The sequence below is a fragment of the Molothrus ater genome, chromosome 8, assembly GCF_012460135.2.
Source record: "Molothrus ater isolate BHLD 08-10-18 breed brown headed cowbird chromosome 8, BPBGC_Mater_1.1, whole genome shotgun sequence".
NCBI lineage: Eukaryota > Metazoa > Chordata > Aves > Passeriformes > Icteridae > Molothrus > Molothrus ater.
Window position 1 is genome coordinate 8,477,913 of NC_050485.2, and position 25,444 is coordinate 8,503,356.

Below are 25,444 nucleotides of genomic sequence, written 5' to 3' on the forward strand. Positions count from 1 at the left end.
GCTGTGCCACCAGCAGAGCCATTACTACAGGAGTTGTGGCCACCTTGAGAGCACAACCTGGCAGCTGCCCAGCCACACTTACCAGCCCCAGCAATGCCTATTGCAATAGTTCTTCTTGGGAATCTGCAAAGTTTTCAGTTCAAAACTTCAGATGAGGCCATGGCTCAGCTGAGAAATGCAACACCTGCTTCAGTGCTATTGAGTTAATTGCCTGTAAGCAAGACTGTTTACTCAAGGAAATAGCAAACCTCTGTGTTTACTGCTAGGATTAATGTATGCTGTGGAAGGGTTTTGAGGCCTCAGCAGTTAGTCCCTCGTTGTGCTGGTGATGTCTTGGACAAGCAAGCACTGCTGATACTGCAGAAAGCCTGAGCAGCTGATGTTCCTATCATCCATGAGAGTAAACTTTGGGGGTGAGTAAACCTCTTTTGTTCATACAATGGTGTGCACTACACGGGCATACTCACTGATAATGTAGACACAAGTTAAATATATTCTGCAAAGGCAGTACATACCGAGATGTTCTTGCTGACGTCCAGAGCCTAAAAACAAAAGGGAAATACGTTGATAAATAACAGGACAGCGAGACCAACTCACAGCATTTGCAACAGACTGTTCTCAGCTCTGCACTGGAATGTACTCATAGCCTTGGCCGAGTCCTTCATTCCGTTTTAGACTCAGTCCCCCATGTGTGATAATCCCTTCTTTCTCCTTCCACCTCTCACCTCTCTTTTGTATTTAAACTGCCAGTTTATGTGTACAGTACCTAGTAGCCTGGGCATGAGTGTAACAGACAGAATTCCCATACAGTACAGAATTCCCCGTACAGAATTCCTACAATACCTGCACTGTAGGAATAAATGGGGCCTTTCATGTTCAGGGTATTAAATCCAATACTAAGTGACAATACTACAGTGTGATGTAACAAGAGAGGATGAGGATTCAGGTTAAAGAGCGTGGATCTCGATTCTATGGTCCTGTGAAGTCATCAGAAGTTCCCACATGCTTAAAATACTCCAAAAGCTGGCTGGACATAAGGCAGAGCATGGAGCACCTTTCAGGCCTCAGCCTTAATTTGGGTTCTGAAGTTCACTGAAGTGTTTGTGACCCATTTGCAACTTAAGGGTGGAAATTTCATGAGGTCTTTCCCGTGAGAGACCTACTCTTCTTCTTCCTGTTTGCAGGGCTGGGAATACTCTGATTAGAGTCTCTGCTCTGGCATTTCAGCACTTCTGAACCCCACCGGAACATGAAAGTGCTGAGGCAGGCACAAACAATGGGAAAGAAAGGGAGAGGAAAGCATTCATCCTCACTCCCTTGGACTTCAGTGACACCGATTTGCTGAAACACATTCCCTGGAACATGCTTTGAGGACTGGAGCTAATTACATTGATATGCTGCCAGTCTGGTAATAAGTGTGACCAGCTAAGGATTGATCCACTAAAATTTTTATAAATGTTAATGAAAACTTGGTTTAATCTCACTAGCATCAGTAGTGGAGATACCTATGACTGAGTCCACACAGTAAGTTATTTGGAATTGGTGAGGTTGCATGAGCACCCCATGCTGCTGTCTGCAGTGCTCCTTTCCCCTGCACCAGTGATCCATTTGTGCCTCTCTTGGCATATAGACATAGTCCTTCTTCATTTAAGGTTGGGAGTAGAGAGACACAGATCCCCCTAACCCTCGCTGGCCCAGTTCCACTCGGTAGCAGACACGGTTGGCTTGCTGTCCTGGCACCTCACTGCAATCTGCCTGAGCAGAACTTCTCTCTGCTTCTCCCACAGGTCCCACTCAGAGTTAGGTTCCAAGCTTATCACTCACCTTTCTTACTGCAGGGTCCTTTGACAGAAAAGCCTGTCCCTCTGCCATACTCCCAACTTCTCTGAACTCATTCTCCTTGTTGTTCTTATTGTTTGCTGACTTCCTGAGCCCCATCGTCAGCTGGCTCTTTCCTGATTCCAGATATCTCTCACTTCCTGCAATGAAATGCAAAGACTTATTTCTTAGCAGTGTCCTGCTAGGATGGCCTCTGGGCAGTGCTGGCAGCAAGTTATGACTTCAGATGGGATGAGAACCCTAAGGACTTAAAGATGGGATAAGACCCCGTGTGATCCCAAAGGCTCTGACTCAATCCTGCAATGAAGTTGTTCTATGTTTCACCAGGTATTAGAAAAAAGCTGAAATCCAAGGTTTGAAATAAACTGATCAAGCTCATTTAGTGACAGACTAACAGACTTTTCATCTGGCTTTATCATCAGTAGGCTGAGCCCAGTGTTTCTCAGCCATCTGGAAAAGCTGGTCTCTGGATCCAAGCTTTGCAGCTGGGGCTTATTTCCACTTGGTCTATAGCATAAGTCACCCTCCAGGAATGTGTTCCATGCCTACTTGAGAGAGTAGAAGACTAACAACAGGCAGAAGGTTTTCCATCTTAGATCAAATCCTACCTTGCCTGAGTGGAGGGGGGCTCCACTAATGGTCCCATTCAGGCATGCTAATTTTCCAAAAGATCTATTTTATAATTCACTTGTCCTAATCTTTACAGCCACAGCTGCAAAGCAAAAACCCCCAATTCACACACATGAAGCAGCCAGTGTTAAAATCCTAGATACAGAGAGAGCATTTTAAATTGCTTCTCTTGGATTTCAGCTAGGGTTTAGTTCTACTAAAACCTTGCTCGGTTCCCAACTGTCTTTCCTTGGAAAAGAAAGCAGCTGATCAGCTTGTTTGACCAAGTGGTGGCAAACGGGAGGGCATGTTAGAGGTATTTGAACTCACCATTGCAGCTGCTCAGCTTCTCAGTGTTCGCTCCTATTTCTGGGATGATGGAAAGATCAGAAGGGTTTCCAGTCTGAACTAAAAGGCTGTGAGGTCTGCTCCTCCCAGCAAAATTTGTTTTCATGTCTTGATATGACTTAAGGAAGATACTGGCAGCTCCACAGGAGCAATGCTGCAGAATGTATTCCTGTACCAGACAAAAAGAATGTATGCAGGCTCTCAGACTGCAACAACGCAAGGTAAATGGGTGGTGTGACACTACAGAGGAATTGTAAACATTCCAGCCCAGGGATGTCCATCCTTGTCCTAGGACCCACCAGAACCCAGACAAATTATTTCATTCTCTAAAATGCTGAACAACCTGTAGTTAGTAATACAGAGCTTTCATGGCTTCATTAGCATTTAACTTAAATTGCCCGATACTCAGCATCTTTTCAGTTTGTTTCCCAGAAGGAATTGAATATGAGTTTCTAAACAGAGAGCTGCTCAGCTGAGGCATGAGTGTAAATAAACAGATCAGTTATAACAATGACTCATATTTTAAGATGTTATTTGTTTTGGAGCATGGACAGACAACAATATCTTGTAATTTTATTGATGGGATGCCACAGTTTTCTTGCGTGTTATCAGCCAAATGGACTGTATGTGGTATTTCAGTCAGTGTACTTCTGCTGTTGCTGGTGGGGTGAGGAAGGGTGAGATTTTCTACCTTGCACAACCCTGTTGCAGAAGAGTTTAGTAGGGTAGGAAGGAAGGCGAACTTTATCGAGCTGAAGCAGAAAGGGAACCAAACTATTTACTGGTGTTGGAACCAGGACAGGCCAACACCAGTTCAGCACCTCTAGAGACCCCCAAGAAACTGACAGTTTCAATGTCACTTCTCATCTGCATATGTTGTTACAGCAGTGTGGTACTTTGCAGTATCAATACCCTTGGGAAATGCTTAGCAAATCTGATGAAAGATGCTGGTTTTGGCCCATGATATTATAGATTTCCCTGTAAAGAAAGGATGTGAAGCAGCAGTGTTCCCTTTGTGTCCCAGGGTCAAAGCCATCATTTCCGTGGTGATGTCTGTGCACCTCTCAAGAACAGCATTGCGAGCATTGGTTATCTACAATCCTCGTGACCAGCTCTTAATACCATGCTAACCCCATGTTTGGGGGTTATGTCTTCCCTAGCCATGTCTGGGACATGGAAACCTTTCCATGCTCATAGTCTACATGGAGAGTGCACGTGGTTTGTAAAGGAGTCTTTGGACCCCTCCAAATTATGGATGGCAATCTTCATGTTTCATGGCCAGCATTCCTCTTCAATTCAGAGGGGCTATGACTGAAGAACAAAATGATGGAGAGCTGCTCAAATATAGGAGATCCAGGCACCACAGGATACCTGAGAGTGTCCAGTTTTTTAAACCACGCTGCAAGCACTGAATGTTACATCTGAGAATCCAATTCCCCACTGAACAGTATGAGACAAATGCATTTAAGAAGACACTGCTGGGAGACCTTCAGAAGTACCAAAAAGATCAAAGTTTCAAATATTTAAATGAAAGCACAGTGCCTTTCATTTCAGTGGGAGCTGGGGAGGGGGCATGTGCACCAGATGATTTTGCAGCTTGGAAGAGTTACTTTGAGCAATGACTCACAGTTGTAAAGCTTCAGGAAATGTGTTAACAATTCCCAGGCTCTATGTAGGAGGCTGCATTCCTCTGAGTGTGAGAGATGGGTACATGGAAATGACAAGCTACTCTGCTCTGCAACCTGACTCAGAACTTGGCTTTGGCTCTGAGGAGGAGTCAGTCACCTACTGCAGATCCAGTCCCAGCAGGTGGGAGAGCAGCACCAGGGAAACAATGACACTATCAGGAAAATAAAAGACTCACCACAGCACAGCTGGGAAGAAATAGCTGAGTGTGATAAACCCTTTCTGTTCCTTTGGCGAGTGTTAAAAAAAAAAAAAGGCAGGGGAGGAAAAAAGATGGAAATCTGGTATGATGACTGAAGAAGAGGTGGGGTAGAGCTTAATAAAATATGCAGGGACTAAAAAATGCTGATGGAAATGTTGGAAGACCCTGAAATTATTTGCAAATTTCAGTCAGATTTTGCAGCTAGCTCTGGCTGATAAAAATGACAAATGGGAACACTGAAATGGTTTCATGTCAGAGATTTTTCATCTGGCAGCTCAGGAGCACAGGAAGTGAGAAAAAGCATGGAGCTGGGTCATTGTGTTGCTGCTTCTCTTTCCCCTTGTGTCTGTTTTGTGAAAAATTCTGGGATTTTGACAGTTTGAAAACAGAAGGAAATGTAAGATCTTATAAATCAAAACACAATTGCTAAGGAGTTCTGTGTATTTCATTTTGATAGCATTGAGGAGAGGAGATGCATTCTTGGGAAGTTTACAGCTTAGAGAAGAAAAAGTTACTGACTTAGAACAGGCCATTGTATGAGGTGAGAAGTGTGCTTTTTAACTCAAAAGAGGCAAGCACATTTGGGAAACAAAATTGAATAAGACCAGAAGCCCAGCCTCAGGAAAGTAAACCCACTGTGGTGTGTGAGGCCTCCCTAAAGACCAGAGTACCCAGTCCAGGTGGGTGCTGGATGTGGTAAATTGGCATCTTCCCACACACAGAACTTTCTGTTTGGGCCTTGAGTTTATTATTTAAGACGTATTACTCAATGGAAGATACTATGGTATCTGCTTTGGATACTATACTATGTGCTTACCTCTTTTATCTGACTCATCTTCTGCTCTTTCTGCAAGCTGCACACTTGTTTTTGGAGACGCAGGTTGTGCTCCTGAAGCTGCCCAATCTTCTCAATCAGTTGGCAGATGTGTTCTAGGTATCCCAGACCAGATCCCAGGGCTTTGCTGTTACTTTGGTTCACCTGCAATGACAATAGATCTTGGACCATGGAGTAACAAGAGAGCAATTCTTACTAGGAGCTGAGAGCCATGCACACTCCTTACAGTCATGTCCTGTGATAAAGTCAGGCTTCCTCCTGCAAGGCACTTTGGTCTTACCACAGATTGGAGCTACAGCACTACTTGCTGAAGCTCTTTTCTGAATTACTCAGCAATTTCCACTGTCAGAGGGACTCTTCTGACTGATCACAGGCTGATGCAGAGGAAAACCTTATGACAGCCTGTTTCTAGTTCCACCTCCCAGGCTAATTTTTGGGTTTTACTGGCATCAGAAGCCTTACAAACAGATATGGTTCAACTGTATGTAATGGATGGCTAGGGCTAGTGTGGCTCATTAGTCCACAATCCTCAGTGCAAGTCACACTTTTGTGTACTGAAGCTGGGCTTAGCTCCTACCCAAAGGCATGTATCTGCAGGTTGCATTGATTTGCTGAGTTGTGACCAACTTGGGGGTACACTTTGTCTGCTGTACTCTGGCCCTCATCACTGGTGTGTCTGTGAGAGAAACGTACTTGAATCAAGCTGCCAAAGTGAAAGAACATCTTTCCACTAGTCTTTAGTGGATCCCAGCTTACATCCCTGCTGCTACTCTCAGTCTTGAAGAGATGCCTGAAGAAAGTTTGCAGGAGCAACTTTACTGTCTGGCTGTGGAAGGATAATCTCTACCACCGATTTCTCTTCAACCAGGACCTGACAGAGTCTCACTGCTGCTCAGCCAAGGGCAATGCTGGAGACAGAGAGTAATCCTATGGCAGAAGAAAAGCTATGATGCTTCCCAGCCTCCTGCTCTGCACCTCACCATTTCTGGTGCCAAGACCTCCCCAAGCACAGCGAGTGTCCTCCCCTGTGCCGGGCTCGGGCTGTGTCAAACGTGCTGCTAACAAACACACACAGGGACTCACTTCCACCTTGGCGCTGCCTGCTGATGTGCATGTGATATCAGTGAGTAAAATAAGCCTTGATCTTTACAAAAGCAGTGCTCTAAGTTTATCTTACTTCAAAAAATAAGTTCCCTCTACAAAAGCAGGAAGCTTACTCTGTCTCCTTTCCCACAACAATCTACATTTTTGGGGAAATGCCAGCCCTGGGACTCTTCCTGTCTTTTCATTATGTCAGAAAGCTCATGGTGTGTTCAAAAATAATCAATTAGGATTTACTTCTTTTTAAACAAATGATGATACAACGTTATTTATAAACAGGTATTATTAAATCCAGATGCTTTTGTGTCTGAAGTTGGGACAGAGGTTGTTGACTCCAAGTCAAGCAGTCATTAAATGCTCTCAAGCAGAGCCTGCAAGAAGTGATGGCAAGACAAAAGTTACTCAGCTGTAAAACTGAGTATTTACTGTGGCTGTGCAATGGGAAGGGGCACAGCCCCAGGACCCAAAGGGAGAACAAAGCCTGTGTGGCATCTGGTGGGAAAAGCTTGAATCAAAAGCACTATAACCAACATATCTAAAAGCAGCTAGGGATTTGGGGGTGCCCAGCTTGAGAAACATAGTTTTCAGAAAGTACATGGGTATCAACTTCTGAAAATTTAATTTTGAGCTGTCTCAAAATGAACAGTCATTTTTATATACTGTTCCAATAGATAGTCAGTAGTTCCTTATTATCCCAAAATATAGGCTTTCTGCTACACTGTACCCTCCTTTTGCACATCTAGCAACTCCTCTTCCTTCCAGTATGCTAATGCATGACTGCTGGCATGTCTGTACTGCCCTAAGGAGACACTGAGACAAATCCAACCCATTATAGCTGTGGAAACACAAGGGGAGGCTTCAAGGGACACACAAGGTCTTGGATGGAGTAAAACACTTGGCTCTAAGTTAGCTTGGAGAAAAAGAATGAAGCATTCAATGAAAGATGGTGACCTCTTTCACTTAGAGACCCTCTTTTTGCTCTGTATTTGTCCTGTGCTTAATGTTGTTCAGTCCTGCTTCGTGTCTGTGGCTGCTGGGTTTGTAGGCCAAAATGGGCAGGGGGAGGAGAGAAGAGGGTCCTGCTTTTCCATGCTCTGTGTTTAGAGCTGAAGGCTCTGGAAAGCAAAGGTGTGTTTGAGACAAGCATGGAAAAAAACGTGGCTTTTAGCAAAAGTTAGAGAAAATTTCTAACTCCTGAAAGTAAATACAGGTGCCCAGAAAATGAGAGGGAAAAGGTGTAGAGTGGGTGCTCCAGGTCTTGGGGCAAGGTGGATCTACCGCTGTAGAGGACCTAAATCAAACTGAAGGTTGGACTCAATATGCTGAAGATCCCTTTTTCACAGCCAGACTTCAGAGGCTGCTTAAGGCACTTTGGGCTACTTAATGACAAATTAATCTGCATTTTATTGAAGTGATCTCAGAAAGCACAAATCAGGCAGAGCCTCCAGTGCTTGCATCTTTCTGCAGGGCCAGCCTCCTCTGTGGTCAGAATGCAATGGTGAAAACTTTTAGGGGTGTGCTTCACCCTGCCACAGGGCTGGTTAGCATTAGGATTGCTCAGATATGGCAAGTGTTCCATACAGAATATTTGTGTAATTTAGCTGGTTGCCCCCAAAACAATTGCACAGAGAGAGTCTCTCTAGGAACCCTTCAAAGACTTTGTTTTTTCATAGACTGGAAATACCTAAAGACCCCTAGCTATCTTTTGGTGATGCCAAGTGCACACAGACTCTGGTCTGTCATATTCTGGTCTAAATATTTTCCTCTCAGCATCTGAGACAGTTTTATGCAAGTAGTGAAGAGTCAGCAACCACAAGAAAACTGCAAACATTTTCCAGGATGTCTCTTCCAGTCTCTGTCCACCCAGCTGAAGCTTCATGACTGAAATTTGTCCTACTTTCCACATGGTAATTGTCAAATAGTGCTGGAACAAAAGCTGTGTGCCCATTTTTGAGATGATGAAGCCTATGAAGAAGGAAAAATATCTTGCCTACTTTTCTGTAAGATGAAGATGTGGAGGATCATAAAGACAATTTATGAATCACATGGTTAAAGCTTCCCTTGGAAAATAAGAATGTAATGTACAAATACATGCCAGATTTTGCTTTTAGGCATGAGACTGAGCCACACCCTCATCTGGAAGAAACAGAGTTAAAGGCTCCCAGTTATGCTATGCTGAGTTACTCATATTATGGTCTTTTTTACCCTGAGGAGTTAAGATGTACTACATTGACTGCACACCTGTGTAACCAAAGAAGGATCTCTGCCCTTGTCAGTGCTCACTTGACTAAGTTTTGGGCACAGGTTTTCATTATGTGTGTCCCTGGCAATAAATCATGACAGTTGTGCAGACCCACAGATTTCTTAGGAAGCTTAAAAATACAGGATCAGCATCTGCACTGGGAACTTTGGCTTATCTAGAGCCCTCTAGTCAATATTTTGACTGGCATAAATCGCATCTTTTCCTCTGTGGTTGCACAGCTCACAGAGGTGAGAGCCTGTCCTCTTGTCTCTGGAGAATATTGTGCTCACTGCAGCATCTGATCACTACAAAGAGTTGAAGTTCAGTGGGAGCTGCAAGAGTAAGAGTTGCTTTCAAGTACTGATGTATAATCAAAATCTGCATGTCTGATCATCTGGTCAGCACTTTGTCCAGCCTCATTTCAGCCACTATCTGTTACTTGGATGCATGTGATGTGCTTTTCTACAATTGAGCTCAATGGAGAACTGTCCTGGGCTGGACCTGGCAGCAGGAGCTGAAGAAGACAGGCAGTTTGCAGGGGAAGCTTTTCTTTGTTCAGAGAAATGCTCACTGATGTATCTTGCATTGCCTTAGGTTTCTGTGCTTCACACAATGCTCTTCACTTTTCTTGTGTATAGTTTTGGTTATACTAGGCTGCATCCTGCCATGCAACCCTCGTGGTGCACTCTGGCCATGTGTGCATGGCTGGTACAGGCAGCACGGTGGTCACTGCACCACCCTGCAGGGAGCAACAGAATTTCAACTCTCCCATCCTGGGCCCAGAGCAACCAATTAGTGACACAGCCACAGGCCGAGCTGAGTGGGAAGCATTTGTCACTGGTAGCTGACAGCACCGAAAGGCTCGTGAATAACAGGAAAGAGAGGGATCGTGTTGTGTATTTCTGATGTCTCCACCCTGCTGTCCAGGAGGGGCTGTGCTTGCTGATAGCTTCTGGTTTCCTCTGAGCAGCATGCACAGGCTAGGGGGCTGACCATCACAGGTAGCCCAATCCTTCCCCTGAACTGTACCACTCTGTAGAGAAACATTTTGACTGCTTTGGCCCAGGATAAATAGCACTGCATGAATAATGATTTTTTTTCACTTAATGCTGATGGTGCTCCCATCCTTTTTCTTCTAGGAGGCTGGGTTGGGCTAGGCTGACTTTAAATGTAAACTTTATGGAGCGTGAGGAAGTGTTTGTAAAGGAAAAGCATCAAAAGCTATGTATCTTCAAACTTCAAGCTTAAAAGGAAATGCTTTTATTTAGGCTTCAAAGTTCTTTCTCTTGTTGTTTGACATCTTCAATTTTCTTTCATCTTTCAAAATGTAGGCAAATTTCAAAATAATGACAGTTCAAAACAAAAGATCAGAAAGCTTTGTCTAAAAATGCTGCACTGAAATGATTTGATGTATATATTCAGCCAAAGCCATTCACCAACTGAATCCAAGTGGTCAAAACATTTGGTCATTTCCAGTCTCTCTTTTTCAGCATTTTCCTTCCTGTTCTCTTGGAAGTGGCCTCAGCAGTGAGGGATGGTCAGGAGGACATCAAGGGACAACTTCATCCAGAGACTGAATCCTTGTTTGGCTGTGGTGAGCCAGTGAGCACAGTTGGCACTGCCACAGCCATCTGACCTGGGGAAAATCAACTGCTCTTCTGTTAATTGAAAGTTCCCAAAACCATCAATAGAACTGAGGAAGATGGTGTCACCTGTAACTAAACAATGCTCTCACTGAGCATTAATTATAAGCCAGTGTAAGCACTTTTGCCTTTCTATCAACATTAATTTAATGCAGGAATTGATTTGATGGTTTGCCATGTTCTTGCCAAGCAAGGTGGGAATACACTGTGCTGGCCTGCTTTCTTTCAGCCAACAGTGATTCATTTCCAGGGATATCTTAGTCCCTCAGAAGACAACAGACCACAGCAGAGATTGGTTTCTAAGTACCATTTTGTGTCTTGGACAGACAAATATGAAAACCACAGAGAAAGCCTGGAGCAGATCCTCAGATGGGATGAACTGAGATGCATCTGTCAGCTGTATGGTCAGATGACCATCTGGATCTCACTCCTGAACAGGTCTCTGTTGTATGACAGTGAGGACAGGTCAGCCTGGTGTAAGCTTAGTGAGGGCAGAAGACTCTGCATCTGCCAGAGGCTGTCCTGGAGCTGTCCTGGTGCTCTGAGGCACACAGTGCAGCAGCTGCTGCAGGGCTGTGCAGCAGTCCATGGGCATTTCTTGTCCCAGGCAACTTCGGTGCTACCTGGCATCCCAGCAGTTTGAGGAGTGCAGCTCTTGAGATACGTCAGCCTGGGGGTGTGCTGTAAAGAGGGGCAAACTTCCCCAGCATCTAGGTCACAGCTGTATTTACACAGCTCAAAAAAACAAAGAAAAGTGCTCTAGGGCACAGGGCTTTAGCACTCAGCCAGTGAGGATATTAAAAAGGAGGGGAGATAAGCCACCAAGAGCTTAATTTCCTCTTCAGCTTCTTTCTAATTTATTCTCTTGTTTATTTAAATGCTTTGCTTTGGTAAACTGAGGCTCCATTTCACTAAGGGTTTAAAGGAATTTCACAGGCATACAGAGCTGTCGACGAGACCAAATCTGGGTGCAAACTCTCCAGAGTGCAACATAGAATTTAGGTAACTTTTTATGAAGTCTCCTTATGGTCAGATTCTGCTGTTCTCATCTTTTCTTGAACTCTCTGCCAAATGGCCAGATCTGTTTGGGAGCTGTGTAAAATAGACATCTGTCTTCTGCCATGTTTGAGATAGCTCTGGGGAGGAAAACACTGCTCAGGTGGGTTGTGTGTTGCTTGTACTTCTTTAGTAAGCAATGTTAACAGAGATGAGACATCTCTGACCTTCCTCACTGCTCAAGAGGTTTTAGCATGCTGGAAAGGAAGTCCAGTGCCCGATTGTTCAGGGCAGCGAGGTCACGGTTAAATTATTTGCACAGCACACATCACTTGTTACTTGGCTTACTCTCACCCATCTCCAATTCCAATTCATCACTATTACCACAATGAACACCCCCCCAAAAAATCCCTGCTAGGCACCATTTGATGCTTTTTTGTTTGTGACCCTCTTCACCCAGTCTGTCTTTCTCCTTTTTCCTTCCCTTTGCTCATGGGGCTCTTTGGTCTGTCTCTCTGTCAAGAATCAGCTTCCCACTGAGATCTTTGCTTTCCTGGTTCCTGGAACCCACTGCAGTGATCTGTCCTCACTTCAGCAGCATGAGGCTTCAGGCAAAGAGCTGGGGGGAGCACTTACCAGCACCTGCAATGGGAGAAGGCGCACAGAAGGGCTTTTTATTCTCTTGTCAGTGGCACAAGGTACCAGCAAGGGGAAAGAGAGGGAGTAAGGAGTGAGACAACCTGCTGAAATTTGGTCTTTGCAGTTTGGTCCATCACAGCTATGCTGGCAAGTTAAAATGGCATCTCCAACTCCAGCCCGACAAAAATCTGATTTTGTGAATTAACTCCCTGCTCATGCATTATTTGAGACAGTTGACTCAACAGGGCACAACAGACCTGGGCAGAAATTAATTAACTCTTGGACAAGTTCTTTACAAATTTCAGTGCCCCAAAAGCAAGCCAGCTATTCCCGGAGACAAGAATAACCTGGTCTTGAAAATAAACCTATGTTCTGACCCCCCACTCCATTATCAGAGGATGATGACTTAACTTCATAATCTTCATTTTGAGACCAGAATCAAGTCCATCCTCTTATCTAGAGCTTTTATAAACACCAGATTTCAATGAGTCATTTTTCATCCTTACCCAGACCTGATATTCACAAATTAATTCAGAATTTTACTGGTAAGAAAAGAAACCTTTAAAATCAAATACCATTTTTTACTGCTTACAAGTTTCAGGGGACATATTTTAAACTCACTCAGATGTGTCTAATTTGTGACAAACAGGACTTGAACACTGACTGGGGTGTTTGGACAGGCCTAGATTTAAAATTAAGTTCACATGTTTCTCACCTCACTCAGTCTACAGCATTCATCCATGTATTCATCCAGGCTGTCACTTGTGGGGTACTTCTTCAGCTGATGTTCATGGATCTGAAGGTCTTGCATGCTGCCAAAATTCTCTGGAAAATTGTCAGCAATTGTCTCAATTGTCTTTGGCTCTTCTATGGGACCTGGGGTGGAAAGAGTGCTTTCCCTGGAAAGGTCCATCTCTGCAATAGGTTCCTTTTCTGGAGACTGCTTGTCATCCTGGTGAAAATGATCATCAGGACTTTCTTCCTGAGGGTCATTGAAGTCTTCAAGGGAAGCTGTAGGATCCTGCACAGCATCTGCCTCCTGACTATAGTAATCATCTTGCTTTTTGCTCTCTGGATCTTGTAGGCTAACTTTTCTGGCATGTTCTTTACATGTTCTCATTAACTGATGGTCAATTTCTGGAGAAGAAGAGGTGCTAAGCACACCCGAGTCACAAAATGAGTCTCTGCTGTGAAGCACAAAGCTCTTCTCTGAGCCCGTGGGCGTTGATGGAGAATTAGCACCACTTGGCAACTCAACCCCCGAGTCCTCAGATTCAAATTTGGAAAATCTGTGGAGCCTGCACTTGGACTCGAAGGCGCTGAGGTCAGGCAGGGTGGCTACATAGTCAGTGCTTGCCGGGCCATCCGCACAGTCTGCATCTGCTGGCGTGGCTGCTGCATCTGGACTTCCCAAGCAGTCTGGTGGGACACTGGCACCGGGAAGATGGGACTCCTCTGTGCAGGCTGTGTCAGCTGGAGCCTCTGGGATTAACCCTGGGTTTTGAATTCCTTCATTGCTCAGTATCTTCATGTGTGTTAACACGACTTTGTCCTCAGCAGGTGGGCTCTTCTTACCTGCTGAAAACAAGTAGAAGGTCACAGGAGGCTACAAAACTCAAGTGTCTAGTGCATCCCCTGAGGGATGTGGAATGTAAAACTGCCTATACCAAGGTGGTAGAGGGGGACAGCCCTAATTTGTTTTTCTTGAGCTATATGACGCTTTCTTGTGGGCTTTACTGCAACAAAAGGCTTGTGTTTCATAGCCTCAGAGTCCTCCAGGGGGGCTCATAAATGCACAATTCTGATTTGATAGGTAAAAAACAACACATGTAGGTAGGTAACATTTTAGTAATTATCTGCATATAGATGGAGAGATGTACATGTTCTTTCAGCCTGATAGACATTAATTTAAGGCTCAAATATTTTTTTCAAATTAATTGTATTCTGAACCAGCAGAAAAAAAAGAGCAAAATGAAATCACTCTTCCCAGAGGCTTAAGTGAATTTTGGGTTGCAACAAGCGATTTGAAAACTCTTTGGTATTCTCTGCAGTATTCTCTGCTCACATACACGTGACAAAAATCAAGTTCTGATAAAAAAGCAAGTGTAAAAAGCACTATAGATCTTTTTCACTTCCTATATGGTTTTAGCTATGAAGTAATGTCTTTAAAGTGAGCTCCTACCTTATTTGTAAAGACAAAAGAGATGGGGGCAGCCTTGCTCAAGAGCTTTTGCACACAAACAAAGAAGACTTGTTTTCAAGTCACAATTATTTTACACAGTAATGTGATAGAACAGTCTCTGGACGAAAGGCTGATCTTCAAGGGTCAGAGATCTGCTCCCAGGTTTTTCTTACTGTTTTTCTGAATATAATATTTCATAGTGTAAACATTTGGGTCACGATGGCATGAGAGCCAGTGTGAAAGTTCTGCATCTACCTTTTAGCAAACTGCAAATCTCAGCTCCAAGTACGTATGTTTGTGAATTTGGAACCAAGAATCGATGCAGAACAAAACTTCAGTTTCCCTGGTATCTTTTCCCTTAGTGTCCAACCCCGAGTGCCTCAGAGGGCTACAATGCATACACTTTTCTGGATGTCTTACTTTCTACTTCATTCCCCTCTCCTCTTTCTTTTTGCCTGAATCAGACCAGCATCAGCTTCACAAACTCACTGCCAATAATGTTAATGTCCCTAGGTGGGCAGGAAAGCCCAGGATCCACCCCACCAGGAGTGGATCAGGGAGAGCTGTGCTGTGCAGTTCTCCTTTGTGGTAACCCAGAAGCTCCCTGTTTCAGAAATAACCCATTTTTACCTCCTCCAGCTTGCTTTCTGCTAAGTACTTAGATAAGGGAGAATTGTACTCATGAAGGCCAAGCTAACTCTTACATGGCTCATTTTCTACTTTATTTGAATTCCCTTCATTTGATCTTGAGAATTTCCTGGCATAGCACTGAAACATGCCCTTTGCTGTTCATAGACACCCACTGATTTAATATTTTACACTGGACTTTTATGAAGGGCAGTCAGTGATAAATAATCTGATGGGCTTCTTGTGGTACGTAGTGCTAATCCCCCTTATATAAGATTTGTTTATCATATAGAGAATTGCACTGCCTCCCTTAGCAGGATTCACAAGCATCTTCCTAGTGCCAAGAGCCATGTTTGGGACTGTCAGTGCTAGACCTCAGCAATACAGCACCAGGATGTTGCTGTCATGAGAGACAAGAAAAAGACATTACCCAGGAAAGCTCATCAGGAGCTGCCTGTGCTGGGCTCTGTTGTTATTCTTCCACTTTTGGGATATGTATGAAGGACCCTGACCTGAGGACAAGGACTAGGGTGATTGGTTTGCAGCTTCACATATAGCAAAACATCAGCTCTAAGAGGGAGCTGGGTGCCAGGGCTTGGAAGGAGGAGTGGAACTGAGTCACTTTGATTTGGAATCAAGAGGATCTACCTGCTCAGCTGCAAACACCTCTTGGCAGCCAGACACAAAATGTTGTATCTGCATGAAAAATACAAGGCTTACAGGCTCTTCTGATGGCATCACTACCCAGCTGGCCAACAAAACCACTGAGAGTCAGGAGGAGAGCAGTTGCATTCCTGCAATTACTTTTAGGAACAAACCATACAGCTTTCACTCTTACCAGGAATTACTATATGCAATGGTAGTTCTCTCCACAGACTGATTGTTCTCTCTTATTAATCATGCCATGCTTTCCTTTGACTGGAGATTCTCTCACTTTCAATCTGCCCCTGTTTTTTCTTGCTTAACTGGTTTCACCCTGGCCTACACAAATATTGCTTTGTCTAAATCAGGAAGCAGCATATTAAAATGAGGTCTTGCTACTTACAGAAGGAGATGTCAGATGCTTTACTGCATATCTTTTAGGACTACAAAAGCTGCAATGTGAAGGTTTGGCTGGAGTAGAAAGAATAGAAAATAAGATGAAATCTTTGACCCTCTGTGGATGGCCGCCTTGATGCCAACAACAGTTCTTTGCTCTCCCCTTACTGTGGTCACTAGCAACATGTTTTACAAAAATTGTTTATCTGTTCTAGGCTGCAAACCATTGCTCTCAGCACTGTCAGGTCCTGCAAACCATAGAGCATTTCTGATTTATTCTTCCAACGCCCTATGATGAGGCAAAATGTTATCATCCCCCTACCACAAGACCAGAATACTGGCAAAGGACAACAGGATTTTGCAACACACTTGGGCACCTCATCCTCATTCATTCAATAGTATTTTTCCTTGGTCAGTGAGGTCATCTGTGCTACAGCAGAAAGATCTCCAGTGATTAAGGCAGTGACCTGAAACTCAAGTTATTCTTGCTGCACCTCACTGACAGAAGAGTATCTCTTCTTCCTCTCTATTAACTGGATTATAGAATCTAAACCATGGGGCTTCCAAGAAGCAGATTGTTCCTGCTACAGATCTCAAAAGAGGCATACAAAAACACTTAGCTCTTTCAAGCATATTGCTAACAAACACCAGAATGGTGCAATTAAAGTTCATCTGCTTAATTGAGGGTAAAAGAAAAAAAAAAAAAAAAAAAAGCGACCCAGACCCTCAGCTGCTATAAATTAACTCATTTTCAGGGCCCTTAACAGAACTGTGTCAGCTAATTTTGGCTGAAGGCTTGGTCTGTAAGTGCTTTGTTCAACAGTTCCAGGGGCCCTGAGTAAAGCAAGGAAGGGAGACAACTCCTGCCTGGCACTGGAGGGAGTGTGCTGCAGGGGTACGGCTGCAAACAGCCCTGCACAGGGGCTTCTGAAAGGAGGTGTGAAGAGCTCCAGAGAGCTGAGTGGTGGCATTAACAATGGTAAGATGTATTTACTGGTGCTGGAGGCCAGCCAGGTTTAACGCTGCTGTTCCTGGGAATTCAGCCAAGATTTTTGTTGTTGTTGTTTGTTTCTTGTCCCCTGGACCGGTTTTCCACACCCCTCTGGTGTGGGGGTAAGATAGCAAATGCTGTAGTTTTTAGGAAGCTGGCTGCTACGCTGGTGTGGCAGCCAGGGAAGGAGTGGAGTTTTGTGTGCATGCTTCAGAATCAGTATAGGTTCCTGAAGCATATTCAACATGTATGCCCAGGCCAAACATTGTCTCAGGGTAGCTTGTGCTACTTGCCTAGTAGCCCTTTCAAAGAGTTATATGGCTCTGTAATCACCCTAGAGGTATACAGGATTCCCTGCATTGAAATATATGTCTGTAATTGGTGGTAAGTGATCATGTGTAGCCTTGGAAAGCTGAGTTTCCTGTGCCTGTGAAGCTGGAGAATCAGACTGCTTCCCAAGTCACAAGGAAGTGGTGACAGTGAACTAATATCTGAGAGTAATTGATAGGGAGTGAAAGGAGCAGATATGTCCCAGCTAAGTCTCTAGAACTTTGCTCTGCATCATGTTTAAATTGCTTTCTAGGATATTTCTATATTGCAGTTAGCATAGCCTAATAGAGAAACTTAAATCTCTCAAAGGTAAATGCCCTCCCAGTCATCTCCTGTCCCAGGGTTTCACTTTCTTGGGACTTTTAAGTCCAAGTTATCTTTCTTGTTGCACAATAACTAGCAGCTGCCAGGACTCAGCCTGGTGTATTAGTACAGAGATCACTGACCAGGAGAGGGAGGGCAGATACCTAGATATAAAATTGCTTGAAAGTAATTTTTTTATCCCAAGATGCACAAGATGAACTCAAACAACTGCCCAGAAAAAACTCCTTCACATTTCCAGCCCTGCTCAAGCCCAATTCTTGCAAAAGCTTCCACCTTTCTAGTAAACCAAGCCAAAGTCTGTATCCTAATCCCTGTACTCCAAAGTACTGATGCCCATGTCTGTTTTTTCCTTTTTTGTATCTATGCCTGTGACTCAAAGTCGTGTTTCACTGGCAATTCCTTCAGTGCAAGACCTGTTAAGCTCTGCTATGTCCCTGAGAGAGTCCATGGTCTCTGATACACTGACTTAAGTATCATAGTGTGTGGTTTTCTGATGTATGCAACTAATGGAAGCACTGCTGGACAGGAAGAGGCCAGGCTGGCAGTGGAATGAGTGCTGCTACTGGCAGTGGAGAGCCATACCATACCAGCACTGCCCTTTGCTGCTCTCTTCCTTTCCAGTCTCTGCCCACCTGTTGTCTCAAAATGCTCATCCTGATTTTTAGGCTACTTGGTATGGGGAGAATCTCTGTTGAACACGGCACAACTGGAGCCAAAGCTCTGCTTGTCTCCATCCACCACTGTCTAATAAAGGATAGCAGAGCCATGGCAGCCTTCTGCTTGTCTCTAGAACTGCTGCAAGGTCTATGTGCACAGCAAACCCATCTGCAGGCTTGTACAGGATGACCAGCCCAGAGATACTCAGAGAATCTCTTCCACTTCCTGCTACTGTGTGTCACACATGCCACAAGACATGCAACATCCTACACACTGCAGTTTATAAGGCCAGCACTTTCCAACTTTACTGTGCCACCAAAAATAGAGGGTATCACCAATGACTTAGGTTGTTGGCGTAGCTGGGACTTCGCACAGCTGCCCTGCAAAGGAAGACCAAAGTCAAACCACAGCACTCCTACTATTCTGCTTGGCCCTGAGTACAGGAGTAAGGTGCACATGCAAAGAGCCAGAAAAGGTTTTTCAGCATCCTTTGGAGGATACAGCCTGCTTAGTAACTCCTCTCTGGCTCCAGCTGCACCAAGGATGAAACCCTGCCATGCAGGACTGGTTCTGTGATGGGGCTGTGGCTTCCAAGTAACAGACTAAGAGATGATTTTTGCCTTTTGAAGAATTATTAGATAGCAGTGACTAGTGCACTGGAGTCAGACTCATGACCTAGAAATGAAAGGCTGCCTGTCCTATTCAGTCCTTACATTCCTTCATTTTCCTTCCTTCCCGTACAAAAAGACTCCCTTAGTTTTGTCACTGTGCCACATTCTCTAGCACTGCTGGCAGGACGGCTCAGGTGGTATTTCCCTTTCATTTCGAAGAGGTGGCTTTTTTTCTCACCAGTGATGAGGTCTCAATTTCCCAGCATTTAAGAGAGAAGGGGTCACTTCCTTTCTGAAACAATAGGCATTTTTTGCTGATGACTTTTCCCCCACGTGTGCTGAAGGGTGGAGCCGGGTGCTGGGGCCGTGCTGGCCCCTCCAGAGCAGCCCCCACGCAGGGCCAGCCGGAGCCGCGTCACCTCCCCGGCTGGGGAAGAGCTTCCCTGGCACAGCCCTGTGAGCTCAGGCAGGAGTTGCACGGACAGGACCTCGGTGCTCACTAGAACTGAATTACTCTTGCACTTCCAAAAACCCCAAACCCAACAAACAAAGTCCCCACCCCAAAAAATCAGTAACCGCTACCAACTGACCCTCTGTGAGCAGTCTATCTCCATACAGCTTTGCCATGGATTTCCACGGGGTGGGGATCACCCGACTATCTGGTGCTTTACCGGACTGTTGATCCCAGTCCTGCCAATGGCAGAGGTGCTACTTGTCACCAAAAGTCTGCGAACTATCTGCCTTCCCCAATGCTCTTCAGGCAGCGTGCTAAGTCTGCTGCCGGATCTTGGGCTGCCCAAGCTGAGCAAGGCTTCTCCTAAATAATCAGGATAATCACAAGCTGAAAAATTCATACAGAAAGCTTATCACAGGGTCTGTTATCTTCAGTGCACCAGTTACAACTTCTACCTACAACAACAGAAACTTGTGAAGGCATGAAAATCACTGTCAGAGGAAAGGTCGGGGGTTTTGTTGTTGTTTTATTTTGTTTGGTTTGCTTGTTGTTTTGGTTTTTCTTTACTGGAGTTGTGACTGAAAAATTCACATTTGCAAGGAACATGCTGCCGTGTCGTAACAATATTTGCACAACAGATCTGATTCTCTAAACTTCAATTTATCCAGCTGGAGAAGTGAATTGCACTTGATTTCATGAATATACATATACATTTTGTTTTGCTCAAAATGTTGCATGCAAAGAAATAGTTATGACAAAGCTGGATTTCAGATAGTCCTTGAACAAAAAGCACAAAGTACTTAGATCCCTTGGTTCCAAGGTGGTCTCTCTCTAGTTAAGTGTGTGAAGTTCCTTAGGATCGTAGTTTGGTAATATAGCGTGACCAGAAACGTTATAGGTCCCCACAGGTGCAGCTGGTAATGATAAATCCATATAAAGTAGATGCCGAGAGAAAGATAACAGGGTTCAAGGACTCTGACTGAGACTCTCTGAGGAGACATTCATTGCTTTAGTATCTATGTTTTAGAAAACAGGAGCTAATTATAGCTCTTTTCAAGCATTTGAGGAGGAATGAGAGGGAGATTGATTGATTGTTTACTGATTGATATAGTTGGGTGAACTAAAGAGGAAATGGATTTCCAAGTAGAGAGGCCACTTGACACTTTTACAGCTTGCTCCTATTCATTCTAAGTGACCTGTGAAGTTTTTGAAACCTAGCGACAGGTCTGATAGATTAGTGACCTCTGGCAGAAAGTCCCGGGGCACAGCAGGCCCCCTCAGACCACCTGGTTTATCGGTTACTTGTGTAGGCTGGCACTCACCAGTTTTTAGACCAACACCTGACCCTGTGCGCTGCTCCCACTCGTTTCTGCTTTCACGCTGCAACTTATTTCTTTGTATCTAGGATCCGGAGGGAAAACCTGGCCGGGGGTAATTTTGGTGCACAAGGATTAGTGCCTAAATCCTCCCTGCTTTGCAATGTAACCAGTCCTGAGGGCTGGGGGAGGGAAGAGGTTCAGCCCCTACAATCACCTATGGGTCTTATTTGAGAGATTTTTGTCAGGGAGATGACAGCTGCCACTAAAGACCTGCAAATCCTTCTCCTTGGAAATTCCCATGTGTTCCTCCAAGAGAAAGGTTCAAAACCTTAAATAAAGGAAATAGTGCTTTGATGAGCAGCCCTGTATAACAGAAAAGGATTATTTAGCACACAACTCAGAGATATGTCTGAGCAGAAAATTAAAACAATAGAAACAAATATATCACACATTGGCAAAAACTGTCTAATTTAGATCTTTTGCTTGTACATCTGATCTGCAGGCTGCCTCATATCACAGAGGATTATTCAGCCAGAAATTAACTAGGAGCCAGGAGGCCCTTTGCAAGGATGGAACGTGCCCCCTAGGGATGACAGGTATGTAGTAATTCAGGTTTTATTGCCTATAATAGGCTTGGATAAACAACTGTTCAATAGCCCCAAAGACCAAGGCCATTTAGACATCAGTGCTTCAACTGAAGCCAAAGGAACTCGGGAATGGTATTAGAAAGGTCGCTGTTAAGCCATTCTTCATGACAGTCATTGCTGTCCCTTGGTAAAACCCTGGAGAGCTGGTTCTGCTCAAACAAGGTAGCACTGGACAGGCATAACCATGCTCTGGCATGTCTGAAATCTTTTATAGTTGCAGCGAGAGAAGAGCCAAGAATGCTATTTCTGAACAGTGTCTAAATCAGGACATGCATAATATTTGGTGTCTTTTTCCTAGCTGAAGTGATTAGAGAGTGATGTTGCTGTTTCTTATTTGGATAAATTCTAGCAGAACCTCTTTTTGATCCCTCGGTGCTCTGTAGGATAACTCTGTTCTCCCACCAAAGCTTTCACCTACCCTCTTAACAATACTGCTGGGTCTGGGTGGTGAGGGACACTTCCATGTGGAAGAGCAAGCTTCCTTTCACCTCCTAACCCTGCCATCAGGTTTGCATTATATATCTTGGAGGAAACAAGTTCATGTTCATATTACATCCAGGGCAAAAAGGAGCAGTTCCCACCATACTGTAAAACACTCCTCAAACACCCTCCACATCTTAGGGGGATGCTGGCATGTTCTCACAGCAGCTTTGCTCTAGAGCCCTTTGTGTCATTGGGTAGCAGTTTCCAGACTGAACCCAGGCAGAGCAAGGGCTTCAGCAGCCTTGCTGGCAGCAGCACTGAACAGTTACCTGCTGGGGCACCTCACAGAGGCTCCAGCTCACACGGAGCTCTAAGTAGCTGCCCCAGACCAGGACAGCTGAGTACAGAGAGTACCTGAGTGTCTCCAAGAATGTGTCATTTCTGATGACTCCATGGGAACAATTGCTGCAGCACCCCAAAAGAAGCAGGAGTTTGGCATGAGGATGGAAGGTCGGGACCCCAGGAGGTATCACCGCCCCAAACACATGCGTTTGCAACATTTTTACCATCCTGCTGTTGCACTGCTCACTACACTTATGCTCTCACAAACTCTGTCTGTAGCCACCTCTATGCCAAGCAATCCAGCCCAGTGTAGCCATGCCAATGAGATAGAACCTGCCGATCTCGTTTACAGCTGCCACAAGCCAAGCTGAGGGGTAAACAGGGATCCTAAGAGAATTGTGCTACATGGGGCTTGTCATCTCAACGCCTGCAGCTCTGGCTAAGGTATAAAATATAGTGGCCCCATTATGCGTGGAAAAGGCATACTGAGACCTAATAATTTGTTGGCACAACAGGCTTAAAAAGTTATAGGTGATAAGCTGCAGGACTATAGCTGCCTTTCTTGCCAGAGTCGCCTCATCTGTACAGGCGGGAGCAAGTAAAACACTTGGAGCCCTCGGCAATCCCTGTGGGGTGGGGATACACTGCCTCGGAAGGAGCCGATGTCCGCGGCCCGCGCCGTGACGGGCGGAGGGCAGCCCCGAGCCGCCTCACGGGGCGCCGGAGCCGCGCGGTGCCGGGAGCAGCCGCTCCGCCGGGTGCCGGTCCCTCGGCAGCGCGCACCGCTCGGAGCCACAGTGCTCCCGCCTGCCCTCCTCTCTCCCAGGCTTTGCCACGCTTAGCAAGGCGAAATAAGCCCGTTTTAAGAGGAAATGAAACCGGTTCCTTAGGGGCGATCTTTGTCCCCAGCAGGAGCTGGCGGGCCGGAGGCTGGAGCGGGGGGGGACGCGCCTGGGGCAGCCTTACCTGCGAGGGGACACAGGCAGCCGGAGAGCAGCGAGCGCAACATGGGGGGGCCGGTAGCGGCGCGGGGCCCGGGAGCAGGGCGGGCCGGGATGGGCTCGTCCTAAGTATCGTCCGCGCGGCCGCTGAGGGGAAGGAAGGGGGTGGCGGGGTGCGGGTTTGGGGAGGTGTTGGCAGCCACTGGCTGAGAGGGGGGGCGGCCGACTCACCTCTCCTCCAGGGCGCTCCCAGGGTGAAGCTCCGATGCCAGCTGAACATCCCGGCGGCAGCAGCCGCTCTCAGCGGCGGGCGGGGCACGGGGGCGGGGGTGCCATCGCTGCCGACCCTGCCCGAGTGGGTGAGCGGGCCCGGGCTAGGGCATGGCGGGGCAGCGCGGAGCGGGCAGCGCGGCCGGCGCGGAGGCTGCGGAGCGGCGGGCGGGCGCCCGGCCAGCAGTGACTTATAAAGGGAGCAGCCCAGAGGAATGTATCTCCTGTGGCTGATAAGCCGAGATGACTGGAGGGGTTTGAACTACCTTTGCAACCCCCGGAGAAGAGAGGGAGAGAGAGAGGGAAAAAAAGGATAGCAGAGAAGAAATAGAAAAATATTTCAGTACTTGCATAATATCAATAAACAACTCCCCTCTCTAGTGGCAGGGAAGGCTGGAATGTTTAGAGTGGGGAGGAGAGACAGTAAAAGAGTAGAGTGGTTTGTTGGGTTTTTTTTTTTCCTCTCTTTTCAGGTTTTTTCTTGTTCTCTATTTAAATTGCGTGTTATGTGTTCATCATGGAAAACTGGCTTGGTTATCACTGGTACTGCAGGCTATGGGTAAGAGGGGTGAGAAGGAAGTGTCAGGACTCTGCTGGGTGCAAGCTCCCATGGGCAGATTTGCACTGTCACCATACTGGAGTGAACTCCAAACATGCATGCCAGGCATGAAGTGTTCTGGGATGCCCTGGGCATGGTTGAGCCCCCTGGAGTGTTGTCTTGGGAAACTTGTGGGAAATTACTCCTAGGCTAGGTTTAAGGAGTAAAAGTTCCCTACAACAAGCAGCCCCCAAACCTATATAGGGTCTCTGCTTGCTAAGACAGCACCAGTCCCTGTATTGCTCCCCCTTCCAGATTTCTGCTGACATGAGCACTCTCAGGATTGAAAATGTGCTGCTCCACCGGTTAAACCGGCCTAATTGCATGGACTTCAGCTGTCCATAGGATCAGTGGCCCCAAGGATATCACAGAGCGGTGCTACAAATGCCATGAGAAAGTGAGTGAGAGGGGAGCTGTCAGGGGAGGTCAGTCCAGTTGCCCCATTGCTTTGCAGGTACCAGCCTGCAGTCCTGTGCCTCTGCAGCACACACTTCAGGTCAAGTATCAACTAAAGTGAATTCACTTTTTGCTGTAGCAGTCACTGGAGTTTGCTGACTGAAGCCAGCCACAATTCAAAGGCAGGGTATCTAATTTGCACTTTTCCCACCACATTGCTCTTGTATTTAATTATTAATTGCTCCCAAATTTGTGTCATCAACCAAAAGGCATCTTTTCTCCTCAGGCTGGGAGGATTTTACTGCTCTCCCCTTGCTTCCCACTGCAGTGAGATAGAGTTTTTGGGGGCTGCATCTGATTCTCTTCAAACACTCCAGGCACCCATGGTGCACCCAGCACCTATTCCTCCTTTTCTGGGAAACCAAAGAATGTTGTTTGTTGTGTGGACAGAGCCAAGTTTTCCATGCTCTTTGGGCTGGTGAGAAGGAAAGCTGTAGGTTCCCTTGGGAGAGGAGGTCCCTGTTTCCAGCACAGTGCTGTGGTTAGTGCTGTGTGCTTGCTGTCTGACATGCTGCCATGCTCGGCCCATGCAACCAGCTCGGGCTCCCCTCTCAGCTCCCAGCTGCAGAGAGCAGATTTAAATTATTAGAGCAGCAGAAAGCAGATACAGATGCCTTAGCATGAATGCAATAGCACAGCCAAAGGAATTCTGGGGACAAAGAATTAGCCTCTCACCTTCAGCTCTGCTGCCCATACACCATTGCACTCTCCTTTCTTTCTGCCATTGAGCTCCATTGTTTTGTACCCTGCTGAGCACACTCCTATATTACCTGGAGACTTTTTTTTTTTTTTTAATAACTAGTTTGGAGAAGGAAAAAAGCTACAATGCTGATGTTTATAAATAGCTTCAGCCCAAAGTGTTCTGAAAAGTATCTCATTTGTAGTAAGCAAAGTGTATGATGCAGTCAGAAATTGAAGTTCCTAAGGCATCTCAAGCTGGCTCTTTCTAAGCTTGGTTTACCCCCTTGTGTTCAACGAATGCTTGAGGCCAACAGAAATGACTGTGTTACCAAATATAATAAATAAAACAACCCCGTGACAGTAAGCTTTTGAACAAGAATAAAAATATCTCCTGGAATATGTACAAGACAAGT

At 45.6% G+C, this 25,444-nt stretch overlaps 1 protein-coding gene across 1 annotated transcript in view; it reads right to left on the minus strand.

Moving 5' to 3' along the window:
- The window catches only part of LOC118688432 (uncharacterized), a 31,020-nt gene extending 7,614 nt beyond the window's left edge, over positions 1-23,406 (minus strand). Inside the window, exons 1-6 of the mRNA XM_054515646.1 lie at positions 23,258-23,406; positions 12,856-13,715; positions 5,502-5,663; positions 2,779-2,965; positions 1,825-1,979; positions 516-542 (exon numbers count right to left, since the gene is read on the minus strand). Of these exons, the coding sequence (XP_054371621.1) occupies positions 516-542; positions 1,825-1,979; positions 2,779-2,965; positions 5,502-5,663; positions 12,856-13,715; positions 23,258-23,306 (1,440 nt within the window). The 5' untranslated portion in view covers positions 23,307-23,406. The remainder of the gene's footprint in view (positions 1-515; positions 543-1,824; positions 1,980-2,778; positions 2,966-5,501; positions 5,664-12,855; positions 13,716-23,257) is intronic.
- Between the last annotated feature and the right edge of the window lie 2,038 nt (positions 23,407-25,444).